Source organism: Rhinoraja longicauda, chromosome 13, assembly GCF_053455715.1.
Source record: "Rhinoraja longicauda isolate Sanriku21f chromosome 13, sRhiLon1.1, whole genome shotgun sequence".
In the NCBI taxonomy this organism is placed as follows: Eukaryota; Metazoa; Chordata; class Chondrichthyes; order Rajiformes; family Arhynchobatidae; genus Rhinoraja; species Rhinoraja longicauda.
Window position 1 is genome coordinate 31,025,460 of NC_135965.1, and position 19,287 is coordinate 31,044,746.

At 42.4% G+C, this 19,287-nt stretch overlaps 1 protein-coding gene across 7 annotated transcripts in view; it reads left to right on the forward strand.

The window, feature by feature from the left end:
- yeats2 (YEATS domain containing 2) overlaps nucleotides 1-19,287 on the forward strand; it is a 125,359-nt gene that overhangs the window by 95,786 nt on the left and 10,286 nt on the right. For all 7 annotated transcript variants that reach the window (XM_078410714.1, XM_078410716.1, XM_078410718.1 and 4 more), the window contains 8 exons: nucleotides 683-798; nucleotides 2,294-2,449; nucleotides 4,267-4,488; nucleotides 4,890-5,175; nucleotides 11,745-11,853; nucleotides 14,876-14,952; nucleotides 16,227-16,306; nucleotides 18,525-18,738. In XM_078410714.1, coding sequence (XP_078266840.1) covers nucleotides 683-798; nucleotides 2,294-2,449; nucleotides 4,267-4,488; nucleotides 4,890-5,175; nucleotides 11,745-11,853; nucleotides 14,876-14,952; nucleotides 16,227-16,306; nucleotides 18,525-18,738 — 1,260 coding nt within the window. The remainder of the gene's footprint in view (nucleotides 1-682; nucleotides 799-2,293; nucleotides 2,450-4,266; nucleotides 4,489-4,889; nucleotides 5,176-11,744; nucleotides 11,854-14,875; nucleotides 14,953-16,226; nucleotides 16,307-18,524; nucleotides 18,739-19,287) is intronic.

Genomic DNA, 19,287 nt, shown 5'->3' on the forward strand with positions numbered 1-19,287 from the left:
GGCCTTCGATTCAGAAGCCCCTGATAAACATGTGATATAGTGGGGCGGATCTTTTTGCAGTTTAAAACTTCAAAGAGTGTAGAGCCGACTTGTTCAGCGTCTCTTGATAGGGCAGTCTTCTCACCCCTGGAATTAGCTTGACAAATCACGTTTGGACTGCCTCCAATCCTGCTATTTCCTTTTTTTTAGGTAACGGGCCAAAACTACACAGTACACCAACTGTGGCCTTACCAACAATCTGTTGAAATTGTAACAAGTATGATGGACTCGCTTCCTGTGCCAGTTTCATGGCTTATGAATGCTTGTATCATTTTGAGTGTTTGGATTTCTTTGCTGTGTGTTGTCCTGCCTTCCTGTACAGACTTCCCTGCTATTAAGTGTGAATGAAGTCCACTTGAAAGCAATCTTCCAGGTGGGGGTTCCAGTAGTAGTTATCTGTAATGAATAATTTTATTGCTGAAGCTTTTGCACTAAACAAGACTCAAAACAGGAGCCCTTTGAATGATTAACCGAAGTAAGATTAATAATAGTGATCATTTTTATTCCAAACTCAGCAACAAAAAAGATGTCATGCAGACCTTGACAATTTTCGTTGCTGCTCACTGTTATTTCCTGCAAGTTGGAGCAATTGTTTTGCAGACTTTAGGTTGAGGTTAACCATCTGACATTGTTTGTTTAACAGGGCATCAGCTACCGGGAACATCACCGAGCACGACTGGCAGCATTCAGGGCACTGTGGTTGGTGGGTTACCACAGCAACTGGGCTACACCTCATACATTCTCAAGCAGACACCTCAGGTCAGTTCCACGTCAGCTGCCCACCACCGTCCACTGCTGATGCCCTGTCACTGCTGACCTGAGGTTTATTGAAGAATAAAGTACATGGGGCCCATGGCAACAAGAGGGCTTTAGATTGGTTAATGTTAATGTACTAGGTGATTAACCTAGGAACAGATGTATGTCATTCAGGCCCGAAAGCTTGCTTGTTTAAGACTAGAAGATCTAGACACTTATCAATGTTGTCAGCGACTTTGCTTTCACCACTCTCTTAGACAGTGTATTCCAAGTACTCGCCACTCTCGGTGCAATAGATCTCTCTCACACCCCTCCGAAATCTTTTATTGCTTACCCTAAATCTATGTTCTTTATATTTATCTACGTCTGATATGGATAAATAATTCCTTTAGTCTACCCCTCATAATTTTATATACCTCAATCTGCCCCCCGCCCCCTTAACGTCCTCTGTTCCAGGGAAAAGCAGACCTCTAGACCCTCCAATCTCTCCTCATTACTGAAACGATCTATCCCAAGCAACATCCTGGTGAATCTCCTCTGCATCTTCCTCAGCAATATCAATAGTGTGGTGACCAGAACAGCATACAGCTGAAGTTTAACTAATGATTTATAAATTTGAAGCACAACCTCTGACTTCTTGTGGAGCAAAAGCAAAACAGTGAAATGGAGGCACCAATAAATCACAATTAGGGCGGCACGGTGCGGCACCGGTAGTGTTGCTGCCTTACAATGCTTACAGCGCCAGAGACCCGGGTTCAATCCCAGGTGCTGTCTGTACGGAGTTTGTACGTTCTCCTCGGGACCGAGATCTTTGGTTTCCACCCACACTCCAAATACGTACAGGTTTGTAGGTTAATTGGCTTGGTATAAAAATGTAAATTGTCCCTAGTGTATGTAGGATAGTTTTAATGTGCGGGGATCGTTGGTCGGTTCAGACTTGATGGGCCGAAGGGCCTGTTTCGCGCCGTATCTCTAAACTAAATTAAACTAAACTAAACAATGTAAATAAATGCCAGAATAGTTTCAGGGAGCTGAATGTTCTACTCAAGAGTTGTTCTACCAAGAGCAGATGTATCCCACCAGCATTCAATGTAGAATGAAGCGATTGACTTCTACGACCTGAAAAGCATACCCTTGAAATATCGGGTATTATTTTAAGTAGTCACTTGAAAACCGTTCATATGTGAAATACCTGTACCTCATTTAAAATTACATCTGCTCAAATGTCATCTTCCGTTCATTTGCGGTGGTCAAAGTTTTTGTGACGCACAAGAGTATAAAGCTTTAGGCGGGCAGGGAATGGTAGCGGCTTTTCAAAGGTGGAATGTAACAGTGCTGAAGCCAGGCCCATCCTGCTTCGTCCAGTTGTTTCACAATAGGCTGGGAATGTTTCCGTTTTGAAAGTTACCACTGAATTTCCTTGCAGTTGCCTGGCATGACATTGCAATTCGCTCGCATTCAAACTGGTTTTGCTGACCCACGGCCTTTCTTCTTTCAGGGCACATTTCTGGTTGGCCAGTCGGTCCCTCAAGCCTCTGTGAAACATGGACCTGGTAGTTCTATGCCAGGAATAACAGTGCAAGGATCACCTTCCACGAGCTCCCATCAACAGGCTATCAGAGTATCCACTGCCCAGAAAGCAGTGTTTGCACAGGTAAATGCTGCATTCTGTCCAATCAATAATATTGTGGTTTTCTGACATTGACCCATATCTTGCTTGAGATAAGGGGGCACAGTTGTAGTTGGTGCACTGATTTGATCCAGAAGTTATCGTAAAGGAAAAAACTGTTCTTGCGGACAGGAGGCAGTAAGGTTGATGACAATGTAACTTACCTCAAGCAAAATATGAGGTTATGTAATATTTTTGCCTTCACAGAACAAAGCAGTATGAATAATTTATTTCTTCTTTCCTATTGTCCAAATGGAGTTAACAGCACCCATTACACAGATGGTTTCAACCTACAAGCCTCTGCATCCAGCATATCATCCTTCATCATTTCTACCAGCTGCAATGGGATCCTACCACTAGTCACATTAATTCCTCCCATATCTTCTGCTGGGACCACCGTCTCCATGGCTCCCTGATCAGTTCTCATTATCACCATCCTTATCAGATTCAAGCATTTCTAGCCTTTTATCACCCTCCAGCAGCTATCTCCAGCCTGCCACTCCTTCCACTTCCCCACCACCTTTCATTTACTGCCACTGTCATCCACATATCTATTCACTCCCCTTCCATTACCTGGCTCCACATGTCCTCCTTCTTTCACTGCTCCACGGTCTTACCTTTGTAACAACTTGGTTTTTGCTCCATAAAAGCATCAAATATTTATTTTTTTGCCCTAAGCATTTCATGTTTGTCAGGTAAAAACATACCAACACTAAATGCTCCAGATTAAAAAAAAATGATTTAGGATGAAGAGAAATTCCTTAGGCTTTTGCAAGGATCAGATGATACCAGAGCTTTCATCTTGCTGTAATGAATTCCACGATGGCTGAGTTGAAATCTTGCCTGGAAGAATGATTTAAGGGAGGGCTTTCTGGTTGAAGTTATGTACATATTCTGGAAAGGAAGATCTGCTTGTGGGAATTTGGGTTTTCTGAGCTTCTCTCCTCCTTATGGTAGGAGGAAAACTCCAAGTATCTGAGATTGTTCTGCTCCTCCTTGCCTACATGGTTATGCACGCACTGATGTACTCAGCCTTCATATTCCCAATGATGTCACAAACCTAATCTTTAGATCTCTGAACTATTCACTTACTTTCTATTTTTTTCTCATTTTTAAAATAATTTCTCTTACCACTCTCCTCGTTTCGCTTCATCTACTCTTTGTAGAATTCCTAGTTCATTTTGCAGTTTCACCATGGTATATAAACTGAGGCATCATAATCATACTTTATTAGCCAGGTGTGTTTTGCAACATTGCAGATTCTATCCCCAGAGATCAGGATCACCCACAGGGTGAAATCAACAATTCTTTTGCTTCTTTGGAAGTATCAAGTTGGCTCATTGCTGATGACATAGAGCAGCCATGCAATGATAAATGGTAAGTCACCATTTTAGTTTAGTTTATAGATACAGCGTGGAAACAGGCCCTTCAGACCACTAGTCCACACCGACCAGCGATCCCTGACATTAACACACTAGAGACAATTTTTTTAATGCATTTATACCAGGCCAATTAAACTACAAACCTGCACATGTTTGGAGTGTGGGAGGAAACCAAAGCTCTCTGAGAAAATCCATGCGGTCACCGGGAGAACGTACAAACTGTGTACGGACAGCACCCGCAGTCGGGATCGAACTTGGGTCTCTGGCGCTGTAAGGCAGCAACTGTACCGCTGCGCCACCGTGCCGCCATACCACTTGGGAAAGTGACGTTTTTAGAGTAACAGCATGACAGTAAGCTTATGCTGTCATATATATATTTTTTTTAGTTGCCAAAAAACAACAATGTCCTTTTGAATGCAGGTTGTCCCCAGTGCCCAGGCATCCCCTCTGCATTCAACTGCTGTTTCCTCGCGAGTACATTCTCCCTCGCCTGATGGAACCACAAGACCACTGTCTGCTACTTCCCTCTCGCAGCCTGGCACCACCACCTTGCGAGTGACTGGAGGGGTGATCACCGCGGCCAGCCTCGCAGCATCGGCCTCCGCAACAGCAACAGCATCCACAGGGACTGTGGCTCTGCAGGTAACTAAAGAGGGGAGGGGGCTGGCCAAGGAAGGCAAAGAATGACGCCACAATAATTGTACAACTGGAGCTTGCAAACAGGTCTCTTTTAATAATGTAGACACAAGGAACTGCAGATGCTGGTTTACCAAAAAAAAAAACAAAGTGCTAAAGTAACGCAGCAGACCAAAAAGACACAAAGTGCTTTATGTCTCTTTTGGTAAAGTAGCATCTACAGTTTCTTGCGTCTACATTTTACTGCTCCTCTGCGAAATCTCCTCAAGGTATGCCTACTTTGAAGAAGTTCTTGTCTGCTGAGTTAGTCCAGCACTTTGTGTCTGTTTACGAATGATTTGCTCAGATATGTAAAATAAAAAGTATGCCTACTGAAAGACACTACTAATTTCTTGTTCCTTTACCAGTCGGAGCTGACAGGCCCTGGCACCCCTGCATCGTCCACGGCGCCCATTGTCAAGGTCTCAGGACAGCAACCGTCCCTCCTAGTATCTCCAGTTCAGCTTGCTACCAGCCAATCAACCCGCATCATCTCTGTTAGCTCCCAGGCAACATCCATGGTGACGTCTCAGCACGGTGGTGAAGGACCGAGCAAGGTCAGCAGCTCGGGAGCATCCAGTGTGCTTTCCTATGAGTGCAATTCTTCTGCTGGCATTAACACCTCCAGTGGAAAAGCCATAGAAGCACCATCAGGTAAGACTGCAAAATTATACAAAATTATGAGAAGCACAGATAAGATACATAGTGAGGAACCTTTGCCATATTACAGTGATGTCCATAGGCATAAGGCAAAGGTTTAGGCCAAATAGTAGGAGATTTTTCAGAGGTTTGAGGAAGAATTTATTCGTCTGGAGCGTGGTTGAAAACCAGAAGGTATTTCCTGAGAGGTGATGCGGCCAGGTATTCTGACATCATTTAAGAAGTACTTAGATTTGTACTTGAAATATTATGGCATAGAAGGCTACAAGCCAGGTGCTGGAAAATGGGCAGTGTAGATACAGTGCCCTCCATAATGTTTGGGACAAAGACCCATCATTTATTTATTTGCCTCTATACTCCACAATTTCAGATTTGTAATAGAAAAAAAATCACATGTGGTTAAAGTGCACATTGTCAGATTTTAATAAAGGCCATTTTTATACGGTTTGGTTTCACCATGGAGAAATTACAGCAGTGTTTATACATAGTCCCCCCATTTCAGGGCACCATAATGTTTGGGACACAGCAAAGTCATGTAAATGAATAGTCATGTTTAGTATTTTGGGTACCTATGCATGCAATGACTGCTTGAAGTCTGCGATTCATGGACATCACCAGTTGCTGGGTGTGTTCTCTGGTGATGCTCTGCCAGGCCTGTATTGCAGCCATCTTTAGCTTATGCTTGTTTTGGGGGCTCGTCCCCTTCAGTTTTCTAGTCAGCATATAAAAGGCATGCTCAATTGGGTTCAGATCGGGTGATTGACTTGGCCACTCAATAATTGACCATTTTTTAGCTTTGACTCTCTTTTGTTGCTTTAGCAGTAGGTTTGGGATCATTGTCTTTCTGTAGAATGAACCGCCGGCCAATGAGTTTTGAGGCATTTATACATTTCAGAATTCATTATACTGTATCATCAATGAAGCAGTTGTATCATCAGTGAGCCAGTTCCTTCAGCAGCCCTACATGCCCAGGCCATAACACCCCCACCACCGTGTTTCACAGATGAGGTGGTATGCTTTGAATCTTGTGCAGTTCCTTCTTTTCTCCATACTTTGCTCTTGCCATCACTCTGATATAAGTTAATCTTTTTCCGGAACTGTGGTTGCTCTTTTAAGTACTTCTTGGCAAACTGTAACCTGGCCATTCTATTTTTGCGACTAACCAGTGGTTTGCATCGTGCAGTGTAGCCTCTGTATTTCTGTTCATGAAGTCTTCTGCGGACAGTGGTCATTGACAAATTCATACCTGACTCCTGAAGAGTGTTTCTGATCTGTCGGGCAGGTGTTTGGGCTTTTTTCAGCTGTGGAGGTCTTCCTTGGTCTGCCATTCCCTTTGCGATTAGTAAGCTCACCAGTGCTCTCTTTCTTCTTAATGATGTTCCAAACAGTTGATTTTGGTAAGCCTAAGGTTTGGCTGATGTCTCTAACAGTTTTATTCTTGTTTCTCAATTTTATAATGGCTTCTTTGACTTTCATTGGCACAACTTTGGTTCTCATGTTGATAAACAGCAATAAAAGTTTCCAAAGGTGATGGAAAGACTGGAGGAAAGACTAGGTGCTGAGAGCTGTCTTGTACCTGCATGAAGGAGGCAATTAAACACACCTGAGCAATTACAAACACCTGTGAAGCCATGTGTCCCAAACATTATAGTGCCTCTGTATAAACACAGCTGTAATTTCTACATGGTGAAACCAAAATGCATAAAAATGGCCTTTATTTAAATCTGACCATGTGTACTTTAACCATGTGTGATTTTTTTCTATTACAAATCTCAAATTGTGGAGTACAAATGTCAAAATGTGCAAATAAATAAATGATGGGTCTTTGTCCCAAACATTATGGAGGGCACTGTAGTTAATGGTCAGCATGGATGTGTTAGGCATAAGGGTCTGTTTCCATGCCATTTGATACATGACTCAGAAATTGTGAGATCAACATTTCCAGCAGAGGAAAAATGAAAAATAAGTTGTCACTTTCCTTTGCTAAATTACTTTTTTTTGGGAGAATTGCTTCACTGTGTTTTCTGTTAAGACTGATGTTTAAAACCCCTGGGCCCACTTGACATAAATCATGCCACTCAGAGTTAAAAGCAGCAAGAAAAATATTGTAAGTCATTCTTGAGTGCTTAAGAAATGGATAAGTGATGGGGATATTTTGCTGAGCTGTTCCTCTGAGACCAGGCTGCAGTGAGCAGAGATGGGTAGTGGAAAGAGTGGAATTGGTGAGAGAATAGAATGTGGTGGTTTATTGGGCTGTAATCTAGAAAAGTATTGATTTTATGTTGAATTGAAATGGACACGTGTCGTGTTTTCTCCATTATCTTCATTGTATATCATGAACTTGGGAAATGAGTCTAATGTTTTTGAGGTACTGCACATTGCAATGCTACCCAGTGCTCGCCTTCTCATCGAACAGCTCCCTTCATGTTGTACCATCTGCAAAGGACTCAATAGCAATCCATCAGCGCTTCTTCAACAGCAGCTGACAAACTTGCAGCCTCTTTCATTCAACAGGATAGAGCTAGTTAACATGTAGGAGCACCATTGCCTGCAAATTTGATTCCAAGTTCTCCATCATTCTGTTGTAGAAATACATCACCAGTCCTACATTGTCACTTAGTTAAATTTCCCAACGTAATAGCAATAGCACAGTGGTTGTAAGTTCATCACCAGGATTGCACACATCCCAGGGGCTACTGGAGAAGATAGTGATGGGTAATAAGTCCTGGTCTTGCCAGAGATTTATTAAATGGTAATTACTGAGTCATGCCATTCACTCCATGTAAAATGGTCCAAGCCTTTCCTAATATTTCCTTATAAGTAAACCCTTACATTCCAGGCAACATCTCAATGAGTCTCTTTTGCATTGTTTTCTAATCCTCCTTTATCCTTCTTGGAGTGTGGCAACCAGTGCTGTATACAATAGTCCCAAGTGCACCCTGACCAATGTTTCGTGCAGCTGTAGCATGACATCCTAATTCTTATACTCTGTGCCTTGGCCTAAGGGCCTTCTCCACTATTCTATCCACCTGTCACTGATTTCAAGGGAGTAATGAACTAACACCCCAAGGTCCCTCAGTATATCAACCCTCCCGAGGTCCCTGTCATTTCCTTTATATGTCCTATGTATTACATCACACGTCTGGGTTAAAGTCCATCTTTCGCTCAATTTTTCAGCTAATCTTTTTCTTTGTATCCTTTCACAACCATCTTCACCATCTACAACCACCAGTTTTTGTGTTATTCAACAAACTTGTGAATCGGTCCACCTATTCATCCAAGTCCCAGCACAAATCCCAGTGCAATCCCACCAATCCACTACCTTCTGCCTCCTATCAAAACCCAATTGTGGACCCACTTTGCCAAAACATTTTGGATCCAATGTGTCCTAACGTTCTGGGCCAGACTACCATGTGGGATTTCATCAAAAGGTTTGGTGAAGGTAAGCTATGACTCCCTCCTGCCATCTTCAATTTTCATAGTTGACAAAAACACAATCACGTTTGTGAGACAGGATTTTCTCTGCAAATAAAATATATTGACTCTTCCTAATTAGTTCCTTTCCAAGATAACATAAATCCTGTCCCTTAATTTTGTTTTTCCAATAATTTCTGTCCTTTTGAAGTAAGGTTCACCAGGCTGCAGTTTCATACCCTGTCTTCTGCTACCTTACCAATGCTTAGCAAAGGTAGAAAAATCTGCATTAGAGCCCCATCAATTCCTTCCCTTGATGTCAGTGCATCACTCAATGTTTTCTCCACCAATCAACTTAAGTGCCATCGTTTGGTACCCTCCACTCACAGAGTTAGTGTGATTGTTCAGGGTCCTACATTAATTTGTTTTGATTGGACCAGGGTGACTGGTATAGAGCAAGACTGAAAGTAATTCTGCTGTAATGCCTGGTATGTCAGCTGGTTCCTTCCAACAGGAATTTACAACGCCATTCCTCAGTTGAGAAACGTCCTGTGCCAGCAATGTTGCATTGTCAGTTAAATGATTTTAAATAATGGACATTCCAGCGAGTGTAACAGATTGAGAGAATACTGTACTTGAGGCAGGCCCAGGGAAGGCCCACTCACCGGTTCATAATTCAAGAGGAAGTTAACATTGGAACAGCATTCAATCCACTGTCCACTTTGCTTTTCACTTAGATCATGCTGATCTGTATTTTAATTTAATTAATTCCATAAGGCTTACCTGAGAAAAACATTGAAGACAAACTGATCTAACCTGGAGCCTGAACTTTGTTTCAGTGGCTGAGGTTAGGATATCTATTCGCCTGTACTTGAAGAACCATTTACTGATTCTACCTGTGAATGGCCTACCTCTGCTTCTTGTCTCTGATTGTTGCCTCCTGCAGCGGTGGAGAGTAATTTCACTATCTACTTTATAGATGTCTGTGATCATCATTTAACATTCTCAAGGGAGTTAAAGGCAGCTCACTGCAGCATATGCTAATAATATAACCCCTTTAGACTCAGTATCATAGCAACCCATTCACAATTTATAATGGTATTGGATCAGTGGTATTCATAAATTATGAGAATGCGGAAATTATTTGCAAGAAATGTCATGTGTTCCTGATTCTTGCAAATCCTTTCACCTGGCTTCTTTATCTTCTTGCCTCAATCAACATCAGAGCTTCTTTATTTCAGTGGCTGTGCTTACGTTTTTCCTAGTCTCTCTGTTCAGGCTTACTTTTGAATAGTAGTCACCTGGTGAGGTACTGAAGGGAGCAGGTAAGTAGTAATTTCAGAAGAAAGGAGAGAAATACTGCCAAAATAGCTAGGTAACTGTAGATCTACTGGGTAGGGTGGTTTATGAATGCATGTAGAGAGGTATAATTACAATCAGCTTTTCCAAGTAAGGCAATGGTGCCAATATCTTTTTGTAATTTAAAAAAAAAATCAGAAAGTAGACTTTATGCGGAATCAAAAATATACAAAGCAAAAGCTGTGCAAAATATCTTCAGACATTCTCAGCGTCTATGCATTCATTAGTATCCTACTTGGATCTGTACGCATCTATCTTTAAGCGAAACAAAAAACCCTTGCCATTCATGTGGCCCCCCTGCAGTGATAGCCCTTCTCTGGCTTGAGGGGTTGTCCCCACTAGACTCTGCCCCTCAATGTCCAGCAGCGGAAGGGCCCTAGTTTGTGGGTCCTGCCCGACAGAGCTTTGACATTGGCTGCACCAAGAAGTTCAGTGAGTCTCTCAGCACGTGCTCCTGCAGTTTGGAATGGGCTAGTTGGCAACATTCCCTGACAGACATCTCGCTGTGCTGGCAGAAGTTGATTATTTTCCCGCAGCACTCGATGTCCGTCTCTGAACGTGGTAGTAGTGATAATGAGCAATATGCAGATTGAAGAAGCGGCGGTATTAAAAAGGGTGTTTATGTTTAAGGCGAATAGATTATGTGAGCCTTTATAAAACATTGGTTGGGTCACAACTAGAGTATTGCCTGCAGTTCAAGTCACCATAGGTTAAGAAGGATGCTGATGCCCTTAAGGGTGTGCAAAAGAGATTGACTAACAGTTGTTGGGATGAAGATTTTCAATGGTAGACACAAAATGCTGGAGTAACTCAGCGGGCAGGCAGCATCTCTGGAGAGAAGGAATGGGTGACGTTTCGGATCGCGACCCTTCTTCAGACTGATGTCGGGAGTGGGCGGTACAGGGACAAAATGTAGTCAGAGACAGTAAGACTGGTGGGAGAACTGGGGAGGGGATGGAGAGAGAGGGAAAGCAAGGGCTACTTGAAGTTAGAGAAGTCAATGTTCATACCACTGGGGTGTGAGCTACCCAAGCGAAATATGAGGTACTGTTCCATCTGACGAGTTTTCAGCAACAATGATAGCTGGAGAAGCTGGGTAAAGAATAAGGGGCAGGTCATTTAGGACTGAAAGGAGGAAAAACCTTTTCACCCAGAGAGTTGTGAATCTGTGGAATTCTCTCCCTCAGAAGGCAATGGAGTCCAATTCACTGGATGTATTCAAGAGAGAGTTAGATATAGCTCTTGGGGCTAATGGAATCAAGGGATATGGGGAGAAGGCAGGAACGGGGTATGATTATGGATGATCAGCCATGATCATATTGAATGGCGGTGCTGTCTAGAAGGGCCAAATAGCCTACTCCTATTTTTGATGTTTCTATGCCAAGTCGACTTTAAGATTATTGATTTCAAATTGGTCTCCATTCCTGTGGAGAAAAATTATGATTTTTTTTTCCTGAGCCATATTCATGAGTTCCTTTAAACATCACACCAAAGTGAACAGAAGGCTGTGAGGCATTGAGAAAATATTTAAGAAAGTATTAAAGCACTGAAGAACAGTCCTGACACAAAATGTCACATATCCATGTTCTCCAGGGATGCTGTCTGACCCACATAGTTACTTCAACACTTTGAGTATTTAAGGTTTGTTGCATTATTATCTAGTACATTAGAGATTTAGCATAAATGCAAAGAAAAACAACAAAAGTAGGCCAATTTATTTGTCTTGGTCAGTTCTCTTACTGATGGCCAGACAGAGTAATGTTTGATTGTCATTCTGCCATTTTTTTCAGTGAAGACAGAACCTGGTTCTTCAGGGACTTGTTTCAGCCCCACACTCTGCACAGCTGGCACCGTGAAAGTGGAACGAGCAGGATTGCATGGGGCATCTGAAATGATTGAGTGAGTCCAGGAACTTATTCTGATATTTTTGCAATGGATGCCTCCTAGTTTTAAAAATCAAGTACCACATGTATTAGACATGGTACTGCAATAAGTTCATAAGTTTTAGGAGCAGAATAAGGCCATTCGGCCCATCAAATCTACTCACCATTCAATCATGGTTGATCTATCCCTCTCAACCCCGCTCTCCTGCCTTCGCCCCATAACCCCTGACACCCTTACTAACCAAAAACTATCAATCTCCGCCTTAGAAATACCAATTGATGCCCCCCCCCGCTGTCTGTGGCAATAAATTCCACAGATTCACCACTGACTTAAGAAATTCCTTCTCATCTCCTTCCTAAAGGCACGTCCTTTTATTCTGAGGCTGTGGTTTCTGGGCGTAGACTCTCCCATTACTGGAAACGTCCTCTCCACATTCATTCTATCCAGGCCATACTACCCACCAAACTCACTCTTGTTAGATGCAGGATGAAAGCTCTATCTACTGTCCTTCAATCTCTCACAGGTCAAGCACACTTTGGCCTGTAAAGAGTGAACTTAGCTATAATTTGAAATCCATTTCTGAAGTATTTGAATCATAGTCATTTTTCTTTGGTCACCCAAAGGAAAATGTGTACCTTTTGAATGTTGGGAAGATACAAACAAAGACCACCACTGTCAAATGGCTTTCCAGCAACCATTGCTGAACCTCACCGAACAGTCACATGGGTTATGGGAGATAATACGATATTATTTTATACATTAGACATTGTTGTTTAAGGTTTGTAACTACTTAGGCATTAGGCGCCTCTCTGTAACTAATTAAGGCGTTCTAGACATTCCTTACCCTTGACACGTATCTGTAACTGCTCAGGCGGCACTCGACAATATTCCTTTGCTTTAGCCTTTACCTACCCCTGTCAAAAGATAATTAATGGTGGAGCGAGGAGGAGAAACATATGAGTTGGAATGATGGATGAACCAGAATAGAAGATAAGGGTGGCAAAATGTGAAGAGATACAGACATTCATCAATGAGTGGGGTTTAATGGTGGCAGATGAAAGACATAGGCCTTGGGGTGATGAATGGATGTGAGGGATGGACGAGCAGGAAATAAGGGAGGCGAAGTATGAAGGGATGTGAGCATTGAGATAAGGATATATTACTGAATGGGATTTAATGGTGGCGGGACAGACGGGTGATTGCAAAGAAATGAATGACTGAAGAAAGGAGTGTGGGTATGAGGTAATGTAAAGAAGATAAGGTTTGGAATAATCCTATAAACATAGACTGCCCGATATACTAAGTGGGCAGTCAGATGGTTGACATCCTGATTGTTCCAGCCGTTGTTTGCAAATAAAGGCTTTTAACTTCTCGAAGAATTCTCCGTGTCATCTGCTTCATTTTTGAACACCGGTAACCACGACAGGGTAAGATAGATGACATGCTGCAGACCAGGCAGTCTCCGGGAAAAGCAAAAGAGAAATAGGAGAAAGGCAAGAGATAAAAATATCCTGCTAATTATTTTATGTGTTTCAAGGCCTGATTAGAAACAGTCAACATGGATTTGTGCCTGGAAGGTCATGTTTGACTAATCTTCTTGAATTTTTTGAAGAGGTTACCAGGGAAATTGATAAGGGCAAGGCTGTGGATGTTGTCTATATGGACTTCAGTAAGGCATTTGACAAGGTTCCACATGGAAGGTTGATTAAGAAGGTTAAATCGTTGGGTATTAATAGTGAGGTTGCAAGATGGATTCAACAATGGCTGAATGGGAGATACCAGAGGGTAACGGTTGACAATTGTATGTCAGGTTGGAGGCCAGTGTCTAGTGGAGTGCCCCAAGGATCTGTGTTGGGTCCACTGTTGTTTGTCATTTACATTAATGATCTGGATGATGGTGTGGCAAATTGGATTAGTAAATATGCAGATGATACTAAGATAGGTGGAGTAGTTGATAGTGAGGTAGATTTTCAAAGTCTACAGAGAGACTTGGGCCTTTTGGAAGGGTGGGCTGAAAGATGGCAGATGGAGTTTAATGCTGATAAGTGTGAGGTGCTGCATTTTGGTAGGACAAATCAAAATAGGACGTACAGGGTAAATGGTAGGGAATTGAGGAATGCAGTGGAACAGAGGGATCTGGGAATAACTGTGCATTGTTCCCTGAAGGTGAAATCTCATGTGGATAGGGTGGTGAAGAAGGCGTTTGGTATGCTTGCCTTTATAAATCAGAGCATCGAGTATAGAAGTTGGGATGTAATGTTGAAATTGTACAGGGCATTGGTGAGGCCGAATCTGGAGTATGGTGTGCAGTTCTGGTCGCCAAATTATAGGAAGGATGTCGACAAAATGGAGAGGGTACAGAGGAGATTTACCAGAATGTTGCCTGGGTTTCAGCACTTAGGCTACAGAGAGAGGTTGAACAGGTTGGGTCTTTATTCTTTGGAGCGTAGAAGGTTGAGGGGGGACTTGATAGAGGTTTTTAAAATTATGAGAGGGACGGACAGAGTTGACGTGGGTAGGCTTTTCCCTTTGAGAGTGGGGAAGATTCCAACAAGGGGACATAGCTTCAGAATTGAGGGACAAAGGTTTAGGGGTAACATGAGGGGGAACTTCTTTACTCAGAGGGTTGTGGCTGTATGGAATGGGCTTCCGGTGGAAGTGGTGGAGGCTGGCTCGATTTTATTATTTAAGAGAAAATTGGATAGGTATATGGATAGGAGGGGATTGGAGGGTTATGGTCTGAGTGCAGGTAGATGAGACTAGGTCAGGGAGAATGGTCGGCGTGGACTGGTAGGGCCGGACAGGCCTGTTTCCATGCTGTAGTTATATGTTATATGTTATGTTATTATTAAAGTCAGCTCTATCAAAACCTCTCCTGGGAGATGACAGTTGACACCCACCTTTCATATTGCAGCCTTTTTTAACCATCAATTCAGATCATTGTCAGAGTCTCTGCCTGCACTCGAGGTCTCAACTGGGACTAACTTTTAGTAGAGATCTAAAACCTAATCAGAATATTATTCCTTACTGACTTTAGCCTTGAATACATTGAGAATATGCAACAGTTACTCTCGGCCATCCTGAAGAAGTTGCCCCTGATCATGCCCAAGAAAAGTGAGTAAAGCTTTCATTTTCATGTCAATTACTTTTTTGATATTGAATTCAGTGTTGGTGTTTCACAAACCCGAGAAGTGGGCGGAATCTGTATGAAGATAAACAGTGTTACCCCATCAGGTTTGAGATCCTGCCTGACCTTTTGAGTGTTGCCAGTATTTTCTATTTTTTGTTCAGATTTCTATCATCTGCAATTTTGTTTTGATTTCAATGGGTTTTGATTTCTACAAAACTATTTTCATCAGACAATTTGTGTACTATTTATGTCCGAGATAAATTTTATCCAGTTAATTAGGGAAAGAACTGTCTCTTTGAGTGATGTCAGAGTATTTTTTGTGCTCGTGTGAGAGAAGTGGACTCATAGTTTAACATTTTATCCAAAGATTCCTGCAATACTGCCCTGCATCGGGATACATTATGCACTCAACTTTAAAGGAATGGTATCGTTCAGATAGCATAAAGGGAGTGATTGGGGTGGGTAATAATCTAGGACTTGCCTGTTTAAATATCATCTTAACAAACTCGAAAATGTAAAATAAGAAGTAGAAGTGGTCAAGAAACTACCAGAATATGATTTTTTTTTTAAAGGACCACTGGTTTAAGATAGGAAACTGCCATCCTCACCCAGACTCTAATCCCTGACCCAACATAATAGACCATTTGCTTTTGAAATGTCCTAATGAGTCGCTCTGTAACAATCTGACACAAGTGTGGACTTGTGGCAATTTGAGAATTTCTTCCGGCGCCTTCTTGACAACTATTGATGGGGAACAACTGTCAGCCCAATAATTAGAGGTGAATCATTGGTATTGGATTATTACTGTTGCATGTGTAGAGCTTATTTTATTGCTCTTATTGTTGGACTGTGGGTGACGAAATCTCGTCCAAAAGACTTGTTTTTTGGATGACAAATAAAGGTCATTCTGATTCTGAGATACAGCGAAAAAACCTTGTTTGAATGCTATCAAATCATACTGAAAAAGAACACAATCGAGTCATACAGGAGTACAAGTGGTGCAAAGAGAAAAATCTGTCCATTTTAAACTGAAAGTCATGCAGTGTGGTTAATTGACCCACCAGTCATTTTAGTACTTTGATCATTTTGTTTATTTCATAACTTTGTTTATAGTTTTGTGACTGGTTTGATATATTGTGTATTGTGTCTGTTGTCCCATAAGTTTGTGTCCCTGTATCATTTGATATCCAGAGTATATATAAGTGACAGCCAATGGATGTTATACAACAGGTACTGATCAATTATCTTCTTCCAATAGCTGAGGACTCTCATCCATTCTGTGCCGTCTCTCTGGAACAGTACTATAGTTGGAATATTGGGAAGAGGAGAGCTGCAGAGGTATGGTCACCTGCATGTGTTCTTGAGCCCAGCTCAATATTGGTTCCATTATTTTTGGCTTGAGAAGGAAGGTGAATGGAGAGACAGATCAGCAGGACCCACTCCCACTCCCACCTGCTGTTCATTGATTCATGATGAAAATGCCCATAGATTTTTGTAAGCAAGAGCAGATTTCGCCATTGGAAATCCCCTGATCAAATATCTCACCGGGATCGACTGTGAAGAATTGCAATATGAATCAGCAGGTTACCTATATAACATGTCCAGCAAAAATGAGCTTTGAGAAATAGGCGAGGAGCAGAGAGTTTTCTGAAGCTCAACTTTTATCGTTGTTCAACTTCTATCAAGGAGAAGTTATACTTCACCCTTGTTAGACCACATTTGGACTACACAGTTGCAGCATGGGATCCATACACAAATAAAAACATTCCTTCCATCGAACGTGTCCAAAGACAGGCAGCTCGTTTTGTTACAAATACCTATGAGAGAGAAGCGAGTGTTACCGAACTTCTAAATTCATTGGTGTGGAACATTCTCCAAGACAGACGTAAAGCCCACCGTTTGACCTGTTTTTACAAAATGTTAAATGGTCAGCTCGACATAGATGACCACATCTACACCAAACCCAAACCTATCAGGAGTAGACGAGGGCATTCGATTCAATTTGAGATACCAGCTATCAAGACAGATGCGTATAGCAATTCATTCTTCCCTCGCACAATTAAAGCATGGAACAGTCTTCACCCTACTATAGTTACTCAACCAGACGCAACTACATTTAAGGCAACTCTTCTCCAAGAAGCCCTTCTTGCTTCAGTCAAGTTGCTTAAGTTCCTCTAGAACCAGAGGACACAGCCACCTCCAGTTTAAATTCCATTTGGAATATTTTGGAGGACCAAGAACCAAGTTTACTTGGCCTGTGTTCTCTTCCATTGCTGCTATGAAACTAGCTTGCAGTGTATTGAACAAACAATTAGCCCTTGTTTAGTGGAGATACAAGGAACTGCCGATGTTGGAATCTTGAGCAAAGCACACAGTGGAATACAGTGTAGCAAAATGTACAGTCATGCACATTGGGATATAAAGGCGACGACTACTTTCTAAATGGGGATTGCTTTCTAAATTCAGAAATCGGTGGAAAGGGATTGGGAGTGCTGTTGTAGGATTCCCGAAAGGTTAATTTACAGGTTCAGACGCAGTAAGGAAGGCAAATGCAATACCAGCATTCATTTCGAGGGGAATAATATACAAAAGCAAGAATGTAATTTAAAGCTTTATCAGGCCATGTTTGGAATATTGTGAGCAGTTTTGGGCCCCATATTTGAGCAAGGATGTGCTGACTTTGGAGAGGGTCAAGTGGAGGTTTATGAGAATGCTCCCAGGGAATAATGGGTCAAGGTATGAGGAGCGTTTGAAGGCTCTGGGCCTGTACACATTGGAGCTTAGAAGGATTAGAGGGGGATCTCATTCTCGGGCCACAGTTTAAGAATAAGGGGTAGGCCATTTAGAACGGAGATGAGGAAGAACTTTTTCAGTCAGAGAGTGGTGAAGGTGTGGAATTCTCTGCCTCAGAAGGCAGTGGAGGCCAGTTCGTTGGATGCTTTCAAGAGAGAGCTGGATAGAGCTCTTAAGGATAGCGGAGTGAAGGGGTATGGGGAGAAGGCAGGAACGGGGTACTGATTGAGAGTGATCAGCCATGATCGCATTGAATGGCGGTGCTGGCTCGAAGGGCTGAATGGCCTACTCCTGCACCTATTGTCTATTGTCTATTGTCTATTGAAACTCGTTGACTCGCAATGGCAGTCTAGAACCAGAGGACACAGCATTAGAATAAAAGGATGTAAAATGGAGATGAGGAGGAATTTCTTTACCCAGTTGGTGGTGAATCTGTGGCATACATTGCTACAGATGACTGTGGAGGTCAAATCATTGGGTAATTTTAAGGTGGAGATTGATAGGTTCTAGACTACTAAGGACGTCAAAGGTTATGGGGAGAAGGCAGGAGAATGAGGTTGAAAAGGAAAAATAGATCAGCTATGATTGAATGGTGGAGCAGACTTGATGGGCTGAATGGTCTAGTTCTGCTACTGTGCCTTATGGTTCTTTTGATGGCCTACCTCTGAAGATAATGTCACTGCTTTGCTGTCCTTCCACCTATTTTCTAGCTATGTAGTAAAGAAAGGAACCTCTTGTTTATCTATCCCCATTTCTCTCACAGTGGCAACGTGCAGTAGCTGTGAGAAAGATCCTGCAGGAAGTGATGGAGAAATGCCCGCGGTTTAGCAGGACAGAAGTCATGAAGACTAAGCAGATTGTGCACTGGTGCCGACAGCGTGGGTACACTCCCCCTGACCCAGAGATTGCTGCTGCTGCTGCTGCTGCTGAAGAGGATTCAATGGAAGATATTCTGACGCAGATAGACAATGAGCCAGGTGAGCCGGCCGTACGACCAAGTAAAAACTTGTTCAGGGTTAGGACGTTGATGCAACTAGAGTTTAGAGATACAGTGTGGAAACAGGCCCTTTGGCCCACCAAGTACGTGCCGACCAGCGATCACCCCATGCACCAGCACAGGACAATTTTCAGAACCCAATTACCTGTAAACCTGGATATCTTTGGAATGTGGGAGGAAACCAGAACACCCGGAGAAAACCCACGTGGTCAAAGGGAGAATGTACAATCTGAATCTATTTAACAAATTGTTCACTGTCGTGAAAGGCTCAAATCCCCAACAAATTAAAAACAGAGTGCTGAGCCAGAAAATCAGGGCAATTCTTTTCATCAGCACAGCAGTACTGTGTAAAATTGAGCAGAATATCAAGATGATTTTTTTCTCAAGTGTTGAGGCCCAGAAATGTATAAAGTTGCTCTTTCCCTGCTTATGCCAGTTTGTCACCACAGGGCACAATATTTTCATAGTTGTGTGAAAAGATTTGTATGTCTCCCTTTTCAATGCCCTGTGCTCAGGGCAGTGGGAATGT